The sequence below is a fragment of the Cibotium barometz genome, chromosome 43 (genome assembly GCF_041138505.1).
Source record: "Cibotium barometz isolate CiBa-2024 chromosome 43, ASM4113850v1, whole genome shotgun sequence".
NCBI classification, from domain to species: domain Eukaryota; kingdom Viridiplantae; phylum Streptophyta; class Polypodiopsida; order Cyatheales; family Cibotiaceae; genus Cibotium; species Cibotium barometz.
The window spans coordinates 32610095-32630350 of record NC_141088.1 but is presented as its reverse complement, the minus strand read 5'-3'; the positions used below and the strand labels follow the sequence as shown (position 1 = coordinate 32630350).

At 37.8% G+C, this 20256-nt stretch overlaps 1 protein-coding gene across 1 annotated transcript; it reads right to left on the bottom strand.

The window, feature by feature from the left end:
• Positions 1–17062: 17062 nt before the first annotated feature.
• LOC147613832 (uncharacterized) lies at positions 17063–19735 on the bottom strand. Its single transcript, XM_086781801.1, has 6 exons — positions 18939–19735; positions 18534–18761; positions 18088–18442; positions 17824–17954; positions 17586–17721; positions 17063–17501 (listed from the first exon to the last, which is right to left on the bottom strand). The coding sequence occupies exons 1-6, from the start codon at positions 19280–19282 to the stop codon at positions 17262–17264; spliced, it is 1434 nt and encodes a 477-aa protein (XP_086637927.1). The 5' UTR covers positions 19283–19735; the 3' UTR covers positions 17063–17261.
• Positions 19736–20256: the final 521 nt, after the last annotated feature.

The window sequence follows — 20256 nt, the reverse complement described above, 5'->3', positions numbered from 1 at the left end:
ACCTTATGGGATGGTTCTTTTAGCAATGAGCCATGTTATCATTTTTTTCTCTCATCAAATAAACAAACCAGAAGCCTTTTAACTCTTTAGGACACATGTTACCATATGTGAAGTGCATTAGTGATTTAAAAACCTTTAGAGTGAGGAGGATGATGATGAAGGGAAAGAGGATCAAAATGATGAAGACCTACTTGACAACACTGATGAAGATGATGATGCTTGATCTCCCATCGTTTGAGTCCATTTTATTACCTTGTATTATTTCTTGGCAACTAGTTTTAGTTACTCTATTTTATTGGTTGTGGTCTTGGAATTTCATCTAGGTTATAGGTGCATGTTGTGCTATCCCTTTCCAACCTAACATAACCCTCCATTGCTAGTGGGTCATTTTCCACATGAGTGCTAAAAATGTTGAAATGCATGGATATCATGTGCATGAGAAAGGTGATTAGTATTAATCATATACTAATCTAATATGATTAGAGTGAATTAATCTAAGGTGGGTGTAATCTAAGCTTATTCATGATGATGAGTATGTGCAATAGATGCAAGCACAATCAGGTTACAAGATTAAGACTTGTACTTATAAAGAGGCTTGAGATGTGTGCAAGTTATATGATTAATTGCTTAAAATGGCCCTCTTTTATATGAGGAGGTACACCCTTTGGCTTGTATATCAATGTGGGATAAATCCCCTTGTTAGGTGGTTGCAGGATCAGGGTGCCCAGTTTTGTCCACTCAGGCACCCTGTAAACAGTAAAAAACTAAGCATTTGTTTACCTTTAGTGGCTAATCTCTCCTAGCTAAAGAAGGAATTTCCTTTCAAGTTCTTTTGTTGAAACATCACATGAAAAGTTGGGAATATAGTTGCATAATCTGATTAAGCATTACATGGTTGAAAGTTCTTATTTCCTTAGGTACAAAGGCAATGTATACACCCTGTCCCAAATTTAGACTGATTCCATAAAATGCTAATATCTTTTACATATAAAAGCATATGAGATTCTCACTTTGGACCTTGGATATTCACATAATATAGAGCTTAACTTGATTTTTTGAGAAAATTTTAAGGTATTTGTCTATTTTCTTTAAATAGTTTAAGTTCTTTAAAGTTTTATAATATATGCCAGTTTTTGTACCCACAATAACTACCACTTAAAATGCTCAATTTTGAAGTTTAAAAGAGTAGTAGATAGTGCGACATTAGTAGAATGTGGTGGTTAGTCAAAATTGCAAATCCAATGGTTACATTTTTAATGATCTCTTTTTTAAAATTCTTCTAGGCTTAGAAGACCTGCAAATATTAATAATCGAATTAGTAAAATTACATTATTGATGTAAATCATCTAAAACCTATAGGGAAGTTAGTGGACTTGTAATGGTGCATCTATGGAAAAAATTTGGATCACTCTAAGTATGGAAAGATCATTTTTTAATCATTTCATCATATTTTTGATTTATTTTGATTAATAGACTAATTTATATTAATTTAAGTTATATTGTGTTAATTTGAGTGTATGTGTGTTTTCTATAAGTTACTTGATCTCATTTGAACGCCCACCAGCTTAGATCCTAAGCTTCTATGTCACAAACAGAATATATAATGTAATCCAAGTGAACCATGCAATTCTAAGCCACTATTTCATAGATGGTGATAATATTTACCCTCTTTAATGCTTTAGGTCACATAATTATTCCATTATCAGGGACCCCACTATGTGGGTGAGTGTCCTATCAAGAAAAGTCATGGTTGCAGTAGCATCACAAGTGGCAATCAACATTTGCTATGGTGTGAGAGATGGGTATCTGAAAAGGGTAGTTGCTCATGCACTAGAAGAGGCTTCCACCTCTCAATCATAATAAGGAGTTGAGGGACAAGCATGCATTTGGCCAATTGTTGGATTTTGAGAATGAGAAAAAGTCTTGCCAATTGATGGACTCTCAGAACCATTGAAACCACTTTGCACAAGGTGTGGGATAGATCACATGTAGGACTACCCTTTGTGAGCATGTGATAGACAAGGGCAACAACTACTCATTCAAGAGGCATGTAAAAAGCCGAGTGATGAAAACTAGGCTACTTTGTTTTTGGCCATTTTAATTTACCATCATCAATGCTAGGATTTCTACTAAATTCTTTGTTGTGTAAGAGAGAGGTTACAAATAAAGGAGAGAGAAATAGAGAATTGCAAATGTGTGTGTGTGTGTGTGTGTGTGTGTGTGTGTGTGTGTGTGAGAGAGAGAGAGAGAGAGAGAGAGAGAGAGAGAGAGAGAGAGCATTACACATGCACAAACACATACAAATGCTTGAAGAATAACATGAACAAGAACCTCCTAAATATGGTAGCAAAATTTACAGGCCTGAATATAGTCTCACATACACATGAACAATAACCCCTCATAAATTATGGGAGATAGTCTTCCAAACTATCTCCCATACAGACCTATCCTATTGAGATTCATAGTATGTAAAAGGAAGTTGTTTAGGAGGGGTTGTTGTTGTGCCTAGGTACTCCCTCCTTGCAATCTAGTATAGCCAAAGGTAATAGCATTAGAATTGGCTTCTTTGTAGTTACCACTTGACTTATTCTATTGTTGTAGATTCGTAATATGCTAAAGGAGTCATCAAGAGGGGAACTTGGTCTCTAGGTAATCCCTCTGGGGAGGCATAATGATAAAAGGATGCTACACTCTTATGCATTATGTTTATAACCAAAATAAGCACATCTCTATTAGCATGTTTTTATATATGTATTCTAAGTCACTTATAATGTAACCAAGATAATTGTTTAGGGTATGAAAGCATGTAGATGAGCATGAATGTGTATCACAACCACAATGATAGGCATTAAATGCATCACTAGTATGATGAGCATCAAATGCATCACTAGCATGATGGGCATCAAGTGCATGAAGGGGAGGAAGGGCATGCACACCAAGGCATGATGGAATTAAGGCAAGATAAGGGGTATCACAAGGACATTTTAAAAAAACGCCCCAAGACCTTAAAAAGAGGCCACTTTTTCTAACTTATTAAGGACAATATGGGTATCAAGGCATCTATATTGCTTTTTTCCAACTCATTAAGAACAATATGGGTATAAAGGCATCTATATTGCTTTTTTCCAACTCATTAAGAACAATATGGGTATCAAGGAATCTATATGGGTTTCAATAAAAGATGGGTATTAAGGCATGTAGATGGACAAGATGGGAATCAATAAGTCATTACTATAGTAAGGAGGGGTGGAGGAGAGGTATGTGAAGAAAATCTTCACATACATCCCCAATTATTTTCCAAATGCATGTTGGACCTCGATCGTGGACCTCGATCGAGGTTCATGATGGTATCACAATATCATGGAGGTGACATGCCCATGTGTCACCAAATTTGGATCAAGGTCTAATGTGGATATTCAAGGTGGCATGCCCGCATGTCCCTAGACCTTGGTCAAGGTCTTGCATGGACAATTGCTGGCATATACAATCCTTGATCAAGGTGCTCGAAAAATCTCAGCATGCCCGCATGCCCCTGGACCTTGGTCGGGGTCCTTCATGGATAGTCATGCTAGCATACCCATTCCTCAATCAAGGTAGGGTGGGTTCGACCATACAGTAGTAGGAGGTAGGCTTAGCAAACCTCGAGTGAGAAACCTCGATGGTGGTGGTCACCTGGCGCCCACTCTTTTTTGTGTCCCACTCCGTGTGTTAGTTTAAAAAAGTGGACACCCCTAACTTGCAAACCACCCAAAAGATCTCATAGATAACACAAAGAGTTTTTGGAACAAGAGTTTGAAAAATCTTAGTATGTTACATTATTATTTGGGGATTGATGACATGGATCCACTTCTAGGAAAATAGAGAAAATAGAAACTTGCAAAAAGAAATATATTATTCAACCCAAATAACTCATCGAAAACAATAAGTTCAGCATATTCAAGAATTAAATAAATAACTTACAAAAATACTTAGCTCATGAAAATGACACAACAATGGGTGCAATCTCCCCCCCCCCCCCTTCATGTGTGTGGCCTCTCCCCACACATGAGTATTTACATAATTTGTTCCAAGAATAGGCCATAACCTTCAAAAATACAAAAAGGTGCTTTTCCTTGCAACGGCACTCTCTTATGCTCAAAATTGAATGTCCATAAATTGAGGCTAGGGTTAAATCATATAACGCTTTACAAAAATATTTAAGTTTAAATGTTCAAGTCTAATCTTAATAAATCTAAGCTTCCAAATTAAATCAAAATGTGAACAAGCTAGCATAAATATACAAAGCTTGATTGTAAAAATGTGTGCCATGAAATAATAAGGTGTGCATCCTCCTCAATCTTCCGAATCCTCTTTACCTATAAAATATCTAACCATAAATTGGTAAACAAATATTCCATAACCATACAAACTATCACCACACACATATTTACCATACGTAAGTGCCCCAAGAATCGCCCTGTCATACAAACCAATTGTAATAAACATTGGAGGCCCCAAATATATGTCAATGTACACCAAATATATTAATATTTACAATGTTATCAACCATTATATTAACATAATTTGGGATGACGCAAAGATAATCCAAGTGTTCTTGAATTATCTAAGAGGGTGGAATAATATTTTTAAGAGAGCTTAAAATATATTCTCATAACATTTCCTCTTGCTTGAGTTTGTAATTGCCCTCAATTTGCAGGTTTGTTGAAAAGAATAGAGGATATCAAGGAAGGCATGAAAATATTTCTTAGGCACCCATCTTGCATCTTCACAAGGATAATTTTGAAAAGACACCAAGTATTTGATATATTGATTTCTAGTATAAGTCGATGTAATCTGTTGGTCAATGATAGTATCTAGAATCAAAGAGGTGGTTCCTCGTACATAGGACATGGAAAGTTATCCCCTAAAAAACCAAACTAGCATAAAATGAAATTTGAATCTTCTAATGAGAAGGTAATTCTAGTCTATAAACATTATTAATTTTGCGAATCACCTTAAAAGATCCATAAAATCTTGGGGTGAGCTGGGAATTTTTTTATTAGGCTTAAGTCTACATTTCTCAAATTTTTTATTAGGCTTAAGTCTACATTTCTCAATTCTCAAAAGTACATAATCTCCAATTTCAATAGAGATAGCTTTACTTTTGCGGTTTGCTTTCTTAACATATTGCTCTTAATAAGCATGTGCAATAGCATGTCTTACACCATTCAAAATGCTGTTAAAGTTGATAGTGAATTGATTAGTAGCTTCAATTTTGTGGGAAAGTCTATAGCTGGAATAGGCAAAGCTTTTCCATACACAATTTTGAAAGGCGCTCGACCGGTAGCCAAATGAGGAGTATTATTGTATGAAGATGAATGTACTTATTGCATAAACCAGGTTGTTGGGTGATATAGGATTTAAATAGATCCAAGATAGTGCTATTGGTAACCTCAATTTGTCCATTCATTTCCATATGGAAAGCAGTGGAGAAATCTATCTTAGTGCCTAAGTTGGAGAAAAGAGAGATCCAAAAATTACTGCAGAATCTAGAGTCTCTATCAAAAACAATGACTTTTGGCAACCTAGGATGCACAAAGTTCTTCTTTGATAAACATAATCGTGGCTTGCTAACAAGTCAATGTTTTCTTACAAGGTAAGAAATAGACTTGCTTACTTAAACGGTTCAGTACTTAAACGGTCCATTGTGGTCCAAATCATGTCATTGTGACCATATGTAGTAGGCAAACCCGTGATGAAGTCCATTGATATATGTTCCCAAGTATCATTAGGGATTAGTAGAGGTGTGAGAAGTCCTTGGGTCTTACCTTTTATATCTTTTCATTTTCTAACAAATAGAACATGCAGCTAGCCACAAATTTTACTACATCTTGTTTAAGATAAGGCCAAAAGAATTCTCTAGACACTAACTGTAAAGTAGTAGAAACACCTCGATGACCCATTTATGATGGCCGACACATTTCCTTTAATATAAATTGTCTAAAATGTGTGTAGCACATAATCTCTTCTAAAAGAAAAGGTAACCATCATGGCATGAGTAATCACCAATAGGGTTTCAATTATTGTCTCTAAGCTTGATCATCCAAACCTCAGAGAAATTAGGGCCATCCTCATAAGACTCTCTCATAGGACTCAAAAGGTTCATTTTCATTCCCGGGTTAATATTGGATCATGGGTTGGAAAATCTGGATATAAATGAAGCCCATTTTATATGGTGGCCAGAAATCAAAGATTGGATCAACGAATGACAAATTCTTGGTTGGTGAGTTTTGATTAAAAATTCAAATCCCATTAAATAATGTTTCCAAAGTCTCAGGCATGAACGACAGCAAACTAATTCCTTATCATATGTACTATAATTTCTTTCCACTAGTTTAAACTTATGACTTTCATAGGTGATGGGATGTCCATCTTGCATGAGAACAATACCAAAACCTTGTCCACTTACATCAGTAGCTACCACAAAGAATGTTCATTGAAAATATGGTAGTGTAAGAACTGGTGTACGAGTTAAAACTTTCTTAAGGAATGGTCCTATACTGGGCCAATAAAAGTGTCTAGATTTCTTAAGAAGTTTGGTTAGGGGATGTGCAATATATGCAAAGATTCTAATGAGCTTCCTATAGTAGTAGCTACACAAGCCAAGAAAAGATCAAAGTTCATGAATGTCACACGGTTTTGGCTAATTATCAATGCTTTCTATCTTTTTAGGGTCTACTCGAATACTATCAACAGATACAATTTGTCCTAAGTATTCACTTTTCTCTTGAAATAAATTGCTCTTTATCAATATTGACATAGAGTTGATTCTCTTGAAGAAGTGAGAACACTTTTTCCAAATGTTGTTCATGCTCTAACGATCCTTATTGAAAACTAAGATATCATCAAAAAACACTACAATAAAATTGTAGTGTTTTAAGAATATTCTATTCATCATTCTGTTAAAAGTAGCTAGGGCATTAGCTAAACCAAACGGCATAACTAAAAACTCAAAGTGACTAGTTTGGGTTCTAAAAACAGTCTTGAAAATGTCTCCTTCATCCATACAAATTTAATGGTAATAATTAGACTTGAGGTCAATTTTTATAAAAACTTTTGCTCCCTTAAGCTTGTCTAGCAAGTCATCCACTTGTGGTTTCGGTATCGATTCTTAACAGTAATCTTGTTTAAAGCATGATAATCGATACACATTCGATATGTCCCATTATTCTTTTTGACGAGAAGAACTAGAGCACTAAATGGAGAACTAATGGGTCTAATTAGTTCTTTCTCTAACAATTCTTCTACTTGTTTCTAAATCTCTTTCTACTCACGCATGTTAACTTGATAAGGAGCTTTACATGGTGGCGGAGAGCTTCTAGGGATTATCTCAATTTTATGATCTTATGGACTAGGTTTAGGTAAACCAAGAGGTAGGCCTTCTATAAAGTAGTTATAGAACTTAGAAATAAAAGGATCTTATGATCTTATGGACTAGGTTTAGGTAAACCATGAGGTAGGCTTTCTATAAAGTAGTTATAGAACTTAGAAATAAAAGGATCATGAGACACGTTTGGTTTAGAGTCAGCCTAAGCACTAAGTTGGTGTTCAAGAATAAAAAAATGTCTTCTCTTTCTTTCTTGTAGCTCTTTTAGCTTGGGTATGAGTTAAAAGATGACCCAAATCACCCTCAGTAGTCTAACACTGAAGATAAATTTCTTTGTTAGCTTTCATTAACCATATTGTATGGGTGTCGTAATCAATCTAAGGGTTGTATTCATGTCTCCATGGCATTCCTAAAATGACATCAATAGCTTGAAAAGGAGAAACTAAAAATGTTCTCTTTTCTTTCAATGAGTTCATTTCCAATTCTAGATTCTTAACCTCTTTAGTGCAATTGTACTTAGTTCCTTAAAGTGCAGCTTTCCCTTTATAGCTAGAGTGCGATGCATCTTGGTTAAGTGCTTTCAATGCCTTTTCAAAAATGAAATCATGAGAACTACCATCATCACACAAAATATAAAGTTTTTCCCCTTTTATTTTTCCTTGAATTCTCAATAAAGCATGAATAGGAATCTTACCTTCATCTGAATAGTCAGGATCGGAATCACCGTCTTTCTTCAATGAATCATCGTCGTCCTATTCAACCATGTTGACACAAGCCACAAGTGCAGAGTTCTTTTTCTTCTCTGGACATTTTAGTGCAATGTGTCCCTCCTTGTGACATCTATAACATCTTACAATACGATTCTTCAACTGGCCATTCAAGGGTTTATTGTTATTGTCTTTTCAAATATCTCCTTTGGCTACATCTTTACCCTTATGGATCCTAGATTTATCAAAATTGTTGGTAAGAAAAGATGGTTTAGAAGACTTTTCTTGCATTATAGAAGTATCGCGTTTAGAATTGAGAGCAAGATCCATAGCAGAACTGACATTACGAGAATAAAACATATTAACATCTTTCCTAATAGTAGGCTTGAGACTCGCAATAAATTTTTTTCTTTGTTCTCTTTCTTTGACCTTCTCGATCACTTGAACCTGATAGAATATCCCAGAATTTATCGATGTAAGCGTGGGAACTCTTTCTCCACTTGGCATAAAGTATCCCATCGTTGATGAGCTTTAGCCTTGTACTACAAAGGAAGAAAATGTCTCTTTAAAAGTTTTTATAATTCCTCCCATGTAGTAGGTCAATACTTTCCATGCTTAATCACATTCCACCATAAAGCAGCACTTTCAATCAAATGATTGCAAGCACATTTAATCTTGTCTTTTTCCAAGAAATTTTCACCTAAAAATTAATCATCCTGCTAACTGAGCCATGCAATAAGCACTTGCGTCTTCCTTCCTATCATAGTTCTCGAAAGTGAATGCCTTTCAACTAATCCTTGAGTCTTTTCGAGAACTCTGAGCATGCAATGTAGCCCTAATAGTGCACCTAACATGATCACTTCCCTCCTCATCAAAGTCGAAAGAGGTGTGCTTGTGCATAGAATGCTTCATCTGTTGTTCTACCTCCCATCGATGTTCATACTCACTTGCAATTTACTCTTGCACATAGCGGGTTCTGCAGGTGAATTGGCCATTGCAAATAAATAAAGAAAGAAACTATAAATTTATAATGTAGATAAATAAATAAAGATGGAAAACTTAGCTCTTGATACGCCTTGAACCGTGTTGAATTCGGGTTTGAAATTTGTCAAAAGGTTGATCTTAGTGCCTTCCTTTACTCCAATTCCGAATGAATTCTAAACGTGGTCAAGAGTCTTGAGTCTTTGATTGACATTGGCAAGATTTCTAATCCAATTCAAATTTGTAGAGTGTGAAGAATCCCGCCGAAATCTTTGATTTGATGGGGAACTTGCGAAGAGTAGCTCCGAAAAAAAAAATTGATCCCCCTTTGCTACTGCCTGAAAATCATTTGCAAAGAGGCTTGCCAATTCTTTAAAGGGTTACGTAATTTTTCAAATAAAAATGTGTATTTGATGTAGTCCAAGAATTGAAGAGCTTTCTCTTCTTTGTAGCTTATGAGAGAAATTTTGAAAGCTTAGAAGAGTGTAAGCTTCTAAGCTTATAAGAGATGTGAGGTTTTAAGCTTACAAAGCTTAAACTTAAGCTTTTTTTTAAAGCTTTTAACTTCATCTCCATGGCTATACAGCTCACTGGTGAGACTGAAGAGAGAATGAGAAAAAACTTCCCAACGCGAATTCACGAAGCATTGTTGTTTGAGTTGGAGGAAGGAGAGGAAAAAAAATCTTTAATTCTCTTCTTTTAGAAAGCTTAAAAATCAACTTGATTAATCTTTAATTAAAAAAATTAATAGCCTACAACAAAAAGCGATTTCCTCTTCTTTTTCTCAAAATTGATTTGAGATCCCACCATAGCCATGCATTATACCATTAGGGGAAATTTAGACTCAAAGTGGGCCCTTTAAGCATTTGCACACATTCTCTCTCTACAAAAATGGGCTCATAGTGAAATTTTTACAAATCAACTAAAAAATGAGCGGAGTTTAGACATTTGGAATTTACTCTTCGAGACCTTTCCAATGATATATAGCATGATGAGCAATTTCGCATATTCAAGAAGTCCCTGAATTTAGTGATGATGTGGCATGTAACGTGCCACATCATCACCTTATTTTGGTACTTCTTAAATATGCAAAATTGCCCGTCATGCTATATATATCATTAGAAAGGTCTCGAAGAGTAGATTCCAAATGTCCAAACTCTGCTCACCCTCTATATACCATTCAAGTCCCCGTCTTAGAAATGCATCACTATAGAAGGTTGCCAGCTTTTGTGATCAACTTGGAGGAAAACTTTTTTTTTCTTCAATTTTATTATGTAAGATATGCTTCCAATCTATTTTTGATCCTCATAATGTGGGTGTGAATATGTTTTTTTAGAAACCATCCTTGAGCATTCATCACTTTGTGCTAAAATGCTTGGAATACCTCACACAGTATAAAAGAAGATAGTGAAGGTGCCAAAAGTATTACCATAAGTGACGATGCTTATTTATGGAAATAAGTGGTGTTTCATATTACTAATAAAAGAGATGCCAAAAATATTACTTACAATAATTGCAAAACTGCCTACCACCAAGTATTTACCTATTGCTCTTACAATGAATGTGTATGTAGTCTTTAAGGCTTACTCTAGGAATGATGTGGCTCATTAACTCCATAAGTACACACATAGACATCTCATATTTTGTTGATATGAAGGAGATATAAATTTTTGAAGAGAAAAAAATAGAAGGGTCCTTTGGGAGACCTCCAAGCCCCCTAATTAAGGAAACAAATGTTCACTTTCATAGGGTTAAACAGTGGAAACATGCACATGAGATTACGAAAGAAAAATCTTTAATAACAATCATCCCCACCAAAAGAAGATGATTGTGTATGACATGTGGCCCACATCCCACAACAAGCCAGAAAGGGCATCACTTATATGGGGCTTATTTCTATGCAAGCTTTAGTCGCACATTACCCAAGGCTATTGGTTGAGCAAGTGGCAACTATAGCAGCCAAAACTAGTTCCCATATAAGCAAGGCTAATTGCACTAATTGTAGTTGGTTAATGTGAATAACATCTACACTAGTCATATCTAATAGCTCCTTTCTCTAATAGCTTATTTCTCTATGGAGACCTCTAAATCTCATGCTTGATGTTGAATAGTGAAAAAAGAGCATAGGTGTGATAAAAAAATTCGATAGAAGTATCCAATGGAATCAAATTTTGATAGAGAGATATATATATATATATTTTCCCTTCACTATAGAGGGAATAGAGTGATAGAGCTATGAGAGAGAGATAAAGAGAGAGCCTCATTTCACTAGAGAGAGAGAGAGAGAGAGAGAGAGTCTCCCTGCACTACATAGGGAATGGAGTGATAGAGCTATGAGAGAGTGATAGAGAGAGTCTTCCTATGTAGCTCCCTTTGCTACACACAGGAATAGAGTGATAGAGGTATGAGAGAGTGATAGACAGAGTCTTCCTATGTAGCTCCCTTTGCTACACACAGGAATAGAGTGATAGAGGTATGAGAGAGAGATAGATAGAGTCTTCCTATGTAGCTCCCTTTGCTAAACACAGGAATATTTAGAGTGATAGAGCTATGAGAGAGAGACACACAGAGAGAGTCTTCCTATACAGCTCTCTTTGGTGCATAGGGAACATAGCGATAGAGATGTGTCTGTATGTTCCCTATGTAGATCCCTTTATATGTGTGTATGTTGCCTACACACAATTGTTAGAAATACACCAAAATAGCATGTGACATTGGGGATACATGCATCCGTTCATCACGTTTATAGCCAACTTGGTGTGAACACTCTAGGTGTGAACAACCTCTTAATTAGGGTCAAAAGATAATGTTTAATGCCTATAAAAGGGTATTGTACTTGGTGGTTCATTTATATCTCATTCTCACTTATAATACAATCACCTTGTGTTGTGGCCAACTTGTTCTCTCTTTCTCTTTTCTCTCTTCTTCTTCCTCCTCAACCATGGAGAGATTCCATCCTCCGTAGCTCCATGGTTGGACCTATGATTGCCAACATGGTATCAGAGCCATGATTCTCATTGTTTAATCTCTACTTGGATGGTCATCATAACCATCATAGCAGCCATGGATATTTTGTTGAGGGAGGGTGTTAGAAATACACCAAAATACCATTTGACATTAGGGATACAAGCATCCGGTCATTAGGTTTATAGCCAACTTGGTGTGAACACTCTAGGTGTGAACAACCTCTTAGTTAGGGTCAAAAGATAGGGCTTAATGCCTATAAAAAGGTATTGTACTTGGTGGTTCATTTATATCTCATTCTCATTCATAATACAATCACCTTGTGTTGTGCCCAACTTGTTCTCTCTTGCTCTCTCTTTTTCTTCCTCCTCAACCATGGAGAGATTCCATCGTCCATAGCTCCATGGTTGGATTTGTGATTGCCACAACAACAGCTCACTTTGCTGCATATAAAGCATAACAATAGAGATGTGTGTGTGTGTGTGAGAGAGAGAGAGAGAGAGGGATTTGTGATTGCCACAACAACAGCTCACTTTGCTGCATATAAAGCATAACAATAGAGATGTGTGTGTGTGTGTGTGTGTGTGTGAGAGAGAGAGAGAGAGAGAGAGAGGGAATATTGGGAACAAGAGACCGAATTTTGCTAAATTGCTACTTGTTTAGAAAGAGTGACCATTTTAAAGATGACACCAAAGTGACGTTTTTAATTTTTTTCAGCACTAATCTCCTCACATCAAGAATATGGGTCCCAAACGTTTTTAAAATTAATGCAGGACACACAATGCCTTAGGAATGCATTAATTCGAAACCTTAGGCAAGTTAAAAATTATATTAATGTCGCGAAGCTTCCAAATCGATGATTTTTCCGGAGCTTTCGATCTTCTGGAGCATTCGATGACGATTAGTTATACTAAGGTTAATTAATTAACCAGGCCAAAATGCCTATGCACGACGACAACTCAGAGAGAACAATGTGCGATGACGTTCAAAATGTTCAAAAATACTTTTTTAAAATTAAAACCTGAGTTATACTAAGGTTAATTAATTAACTAGGCCGACAATGATATTGAGGGAGAACAGTGTGCGATCATTCCAAATATTCAAAAATTACCTTTTTTATTTAAAACCTCAGTTATGCTAAGGTTAATTAGTTAACCATGCCGGAATGCCTATGTAATTAATTAATTAATGAGAGCTCAGCTCATAAGTGTCTCAAGTGATTAAATGATATAGAGAGGGCCAATAGGGGTAGGAACAAGATCTGTCCCAATATGGGGCTATGAAAATGGAGGAGCAAAAGATGAAAAGGAAAATGCCATTGAAATTTCTATTTTCAATGAAAACAAAAAATGCACTTGATTTTTTGAGGCAACATCATTCTTGCCCCCTCTAAACCCAAGGTTTAGGAGGATTCCATGATAATAGCGAGACAAATAAATATATATTGTATTAAGGAAATTTTAAAAATTCAAAACCCCCACTAACATTGTAGATATTGGGGAATGCAACTCTTATTTCATTGCACCATGCCTAATCTCCTAGATTTCTTCAAAAATTTCAAATATGTTATTTATATCCAAAAAAATGTAGATATTGAGCACCATGCCTAATATGCTAGATTTCTTCAAAATTTTGAAATATGTTATTTATATCCCAAAAAAAACTGACGGTTGTTAATTTGTTTAAGTCCCATGGAACCAAGATGATAGTGGGGTGGGCCTGCCAAGGAATCTTGTTTAGCTTAGTGGTGCAATCCTAGTTGCCTATACCTAGCCAAATATTGAGGTCATGTTTAGCTTAGTGGTGTTTAGCTTAGTGGTGCAATCCTAGTTGCCTATACCTAGCCAAATATTGAGGTCATGTTTAAACCAATTTGAAAATTGAGGGCAAAACCAACCCCCATGGTAACATGCCCATGGTGTAGACCATCACAGTTAGTGAGAAGGAAAAGGCCGGATGCATGTGACACTATCCAAAAACAATTGGCTAAAGGCAAGGATGAATTGATGTAACAAGACACATTAGCACGAAGGGGAATGTTATGAATGGAGACCAAATCTTTGCAAGACATGTTATAGATGGGCATAGTAGACCTTAGCAAATTTGCCTTAATAAAGGTTGTTCTCACGCAAGCCACCAATGGCTAGGCCACTGGTGGCCTTGGTCTGGCCAGTCACACGACGAGTTTTTTAAACCCCTCACCCAGCATCAGGCCATCGGTGTGATGGTAGTGGGGCATGCACAACGTCATAGAATTTTAGTGGTGATTATGAAACAACTTTGTGTTGTTCGCCCAAGATCTTCCTTTTCATCTAGAGCACCAATAGACACACATTCATAGTGATCAAGTGGGCTCACCTCCCAACCATAGGCTTGACTATGCCAAACTATCACTATGCCTACATCTAGAGCACCAATAGACACACATGCATAGTGATCAAGTGGGCTCACCTCCCAACCATAGGCTTAACTATGCCAAATGGTCACTATACCTACATCTAGAGCACCAATAGACACACATGCATAGTCACCAATAGACACATGCATAGTCATCAAGTGGACTCACCTCCCAACCATAGGCTTGACTAAACCAAACGGTCACTATACAGAGCACCCATAGACACATGTGCATAGTGATCAAGTGGACTCACCTCCCAACCATAGGCTCGACTATACCAAATCGTCACCTCCCAACCATAGGCTTGACTATACCAAACGGTCACCTGCCAACCCTCAAGCATAAGAGGGAAACTTTTTGTGAGACAACCCTCAAGCATTAGACATAAATAGTACTCATGAGTGCAAGGCATCCCAACCCATAGACCACCTTAACTCAATACAATAATCTGCACAAGAGATAGACAACTCTATATAGGCATCTCAAGTCCTTCGTTTTTGAAATCCTGGTAGAAGAAGGCAAGTGATTTGTTACAGTTGCAAGCTGGCGAAGCCTTCAAATCAGCCTACATTTCTAAACCCTATGGACATGGAAGGTGTAACATAGATTACTAGAGAGAGATTTTATAACTCTAAAGCTGTTAGGGCTTCTACTAGGAGTTCAATTGAGTTCAACTATTAATAGAGACTTGGGCTCCTATACAAGTGAGTAGATGGGACTTGGGCTCTCATACAAGTGAGTGGATGGGGTATGGGCTCCTATACAAGTAAGTGGGTTGCTCATACCTATCAAAGCATCTTCATGCCTCCATGATCACCCTCCAAGCACTATTACTTTGCTGCTATGAGGCGGTAGAGTGGCATCTTACATAGCCATCAGGGTAGCAATTGCACTCTTATAGGCCCAATCAAACCCAACATGAGATATAGTCTTGGCAAAATTACTCCACTTTGGCATGGCTAGGGGTCTCCTCAACCTTGGGACCCAAACAAGCACATCACCCAGACGGTGTCCTTATGATTGTGCTTCAATTAGTAACATTATATTCATCAATAGTAATGCGTGAGTTGGGGCGAGTGTTGTGTAGTCCGTTGGCCAGTGCTGAAATTTGAAGCCTTCACAGGGCATCAAAGCTCTTCAAACCTTCTAGAGAAGGCCTCTTTAGAAAATAAGGTTACAAAAGAAAGCCACTATTTTGAAATTTTCTCTAAATTTTAGACATAAATATATATTTAGTTACCTTTTCAAGGTCAAGCTAGTTTATGGCCTTCAAATTTCAACCTTGCACTGGTTTCAAACCTTGCCTTTGAACATAATTTCCTTTAGTACCCATCCTTCGCAAACACACACATACATGTTACACACATATTATTTTTAAGTATGTTAGCTAAAAAAAGAAGATGGGTGGGGAGGGATAGGGGAGACCCCTAGTCCACAAGCCATGGACAAGGGGAATCTCTCGATTAAATATGAAGTTGAAAAATAGGGTGGGCACCTATTGTCTAAACCCTCAAAGAAAATATTGCTTGGTATATCATTTTCATGGATTATTGCCCATCCATTTTTGTTCAAGTAGATATACATTATATTTTTAAAAGACCTCACCCTTATGTAAGGCCACCCAATGGACTTGGTATTCATCAGGTTTGATTTTAATTAAATATATATTATATTTTTAAAAGACCTCCCCTCAACCAAATGCACTTGGTATTCATAACGTTTGATTTTAATTAAAGAATTATCCAATTTTGTGCAAGGAGATATTCTGGGATAGCTCATCCTTGTTCACGACGTTTGATTTAAAATAGAAAATCCTTTAAAATATTTCTATTTTAAAAAAAAGGTACACCCAGGTGTGCCTAAATTGGATCACTGTTCAAAAAAACCTGTAAACTACATAAAATGGTCCTATAGCACTTCACCTACAAATTTTACTTTTTTAAGTTCAAAATAGTAGTATTTTGGTCCAAAAACATGCAAATCTTTCAAAAAGACACTAGAAATTTTAAAACTGTAAGGTCCATGATCAATCGAGAAAAGTGTTCTATAAACACCTGCTTGTATACAGTGACAATGGAAAAATGACCTTCACAATATCATTATGAAGAGTGAGCCTCAAATTGGAGATCAACCTTAGGCCATAAAAACTAAGATCCAAATATTGTTTTAAAATATAAATCAGCATTTAACAAGAAAAAAGTATCTTTAAGCAATCCTTTGACAAAATGTCTATAAGGCATACAAGATATAAGAGGGAAATTCTATGTAGAAGGGGGGTTAATTTCTACACTACCCTGCTAATTTCCTACTTGACCTTTCTTTTACAATAAGCTTTTGTATTTTCCCACTCCTTTGACTCGTTCTCTTCTATAGCTTGATTCGTTCTCTACTATAGCTTGACTTGCCTTTTTACATAGGCATGCCCAAACAAGATACAACTATTCAAAGACGAGTTGTTTCCATTGAAACATACTGCAGTGATACCTAACCTAACCATTCCTACAAAATATAAAAGCTCACAAACAGTACTCGGGCGCTTGCCCGATCCACTCACCAGAAGGGAGCATGAGTTCAAACCAAGACACCTGTGAATATATAACGAATATATAGCCCACAAAAAAGAAAAAAGGAAAAAGGAAAGGAAACGGTCTCAAACACTGAGTTTCATGCTATTTAGCGTTTAAAATTTGCCTGAGTTCCATACATATTACAAAATAGAAAGGCCCTCAAGCATTAACCTGCAAAAGCTTACGCTAGCTACATAGGATAGTAGCTTCAAATCAAAAAATCCCTCCTTAACAACATTGCAAATCTAGATCCGGATACGTCCAGGTCAGCCTAAATGTTAGAACCCAAAGAAGCCAAGTTCAGTGGCCCTCTCCTTCTCGAAAGTCTCAAAATATTGATATATGATTGTGACTGCCAGAAGTATTCCCGTTCCTGAGCCAATGGCTCCCATGAAGTCAGCAACAACAGTCAAGGCGCCTATACACATGCCACCGAATGCGGCTGCGGTAGGAATATAACGATTCAGCTCCTTTTGTAAATTCGACTCTCGGTGTCCAGGCATCACCATTTGCTGCTCCTGAAATGCACAAAGTCGTGTGTAAATTTTGCTTAAAGCAAAGCTTTAATTAAAATTTTGGAAAAGGGTATTTCAAACATGTACCTTTAACTGTTTTGCAACATCACGTGCGGATGAACCTGAGACTTCGATCCAAGTCTTCGAGAAGAGTGCGCATGCAGTGAGCATGAACGTCAGATAGAAGAGTGCATGGAAAGGGTTCACTGCAATGTCAGCCAAACTGCAAAACACCACATTTCATACTCTGTCAGAGCACCTTTCCGATTGTCATAGCCATTAATCTAACACATAAAAAAGACTTGGGAAGACTAGTTTATATGACCTTGAAGGTGGAGTGATGTAGTAAACAAGACCACCCACAGGAATGAGCTGACCACTTGAAGAGTATTCAGACTCCTTCCACTTTCCTAGCAGGTTGACAATGAGGTTCTGGCTGTACCTCCTGTAAAGAAGCTGCAGAATAAACAGTGTCAAACATAGCCAAAATGTCACCTTGGGGCAGTACTCACATCAAAAGTTACCCTATCGAAAAACCATGGTGGGTGCCCCTGAAAATGTCTTGACATGAAGATCGACGATTAAGCACCTGTGAAATGAAGTAGAGGTTCGACACAAGTGCCGATTGGAGAATGATGGGCATGTTGGAAGTGTAGAACAGTTTGATTGGGTATGAGCCCTGCTGCCCACGAGCATTTTTGGAGCGTACTGGCAAAACGACTCGGAACCCCTGAAAGTAGATGACAATGAGGAAGACGAGCACAGTAGCAAGCAAGTTGGTCACATTTGGAAGATTTTGCCGGTAAAAGGCTTCCCGTAGTGCCCCAACTTTATTTGTACGGGTAATCAATAGATGGAAGAGAGCAATCACAGCCCCCTCAAACTCAGCACCCCGGCCACTGTTGATAGTGGTGGGACTGAAGGCCTTCCAGATGATGTTCTCACTGCAGAATTAGTATAAACATAAGAACAAAATCCCAGATGTGATGTGCAACAATAGTAAAGAAACAATTCTTCTTGAGACTGAATATATACCATATGTTTGTTGCAATGAAGAGAGAGATGCCAGAACCCAAGCCATAACCCTTCTGTAAGAGCTCGTCTAAGCATATCACAATGATTCCAGCAAAAAACAGCTGTATTATTATAAGAATTGCATTGCCTGCACCCAGGTCTCTCACATCACCGTACATCCCAGAGAGTACATATGCGACAGCCTCCCCAATGGTTATCAATACTCCTAAAAGCTTTTGGGCACCATTTCTGTGTAGATGGTTGGAATTCAAGTTGGTCAACATGAGTAATAAATCTTACACAGCAGATCAAAGCTCTCACATGTTACAAGCACACGGAACAACATACTAACACATTAAAACCTAAAAAACCATGGACACGCATGCCAATGATGTGAACAGAAGATGAAAAGCGAAAGAAACTTACAAGAGGGCTCGATCTTCTTTGACATTGTTGTCAACCTCAATGATTTTCGATCCAGCAAGGAGCTGCATAACCAGGCCAGAGGTGACAATGGGGGTGATGCCAAGCTCCATGACCGTGCCCCTGTTGGAAGCCAGGATGACACGCATCCAGTAGAATGGGTCCGAGCCTGTTGCCGAGTGAATGCCATAGAGGGGGAGCTGGCTGCAGACTAGGAAGACGAAGAGCGAGACAACGGTGTAGAGGACCTTCTCACGGAAAGGCACCTTGCGATCTGCAGTCTGCACCTCCGGCAGCACAGACATAAAAGGCCTGACCAGATGCAAAACTCTGAAGCCTCCTGGCATGGTGATGGGTGACGATGGTTCTGCTGGTGGCGGTGGCGGTGGTGGTGATTACTGATTTTGGATCCTCCTTATGTAGAACAGCTAAAAAACCCTAATTCTCTCTGTGAGATCGCAGATCCTGATTTTCTCTGTGAGATCTTGAAAAAACCCTGGCTCTCTGCAGAGGCAAAGCTCTCCAAAACCGGCTCTCCTCTTCTAAGAGCCCTCCTCTCTCTGCTGCTGGGAACCCTAGCTTACTGCGGCCAGATCTTCGAAGAAACAAAGGAAACAGGAAATCAGGGCTGTAAAATACCTGTGGCCCTCGCGTCGTCCTGTGTGTCGACCGCTGCTTCCACTTCAAGTCACAGGAATTGTTCAACGGCGTGGATAATTGTAGTCGGCATGCGTCCGACGTCGTGCACTCCGCGTGCCAATGGGAATTTAAATGTGAAACGGACTTGAAAAAAAAAAGGCAAGTTTTTGGACTTGCTTTTTGTTTTTGTTTTTGTTTTTCGAGCCACTTGCTTTTTGGCATGCCGTCTACCCACACTTTTCCTAAAATTGATTATGGACAAAGAAAATCCCCCATCCATCACCCTGCTCTCTCATACGTCGAGCACATGGGAGAGCTGAAGGTGCTGTAGAGTTTTTCATGAGACATAATTACCTCTGCAATGTGCATGTAAGAAATCCATTGAAGAGGCATACTCCTAAGAAGTCCGTTGGAGAGTATTACCTAGCAAAGCTCATGTTGTGTGCAAGGCTTGACAATTCTTGAGGAAACTATGAGCCTATAAAGACCCTACCCCTACCCCTACCCAGCTTAGTTGGCCCTCTATATAAGCCATAAGTTGCCCATATACAAGTTTTGGGTGGAACTCTAAACATCTCCCTAAAACTCTTTGTGTGTGCGTGCACACGTGTCTTGGATAAACATACACAAACATACTACAACAAGACATCACATAAAGATGACTTATGTTCCTTGCACACGA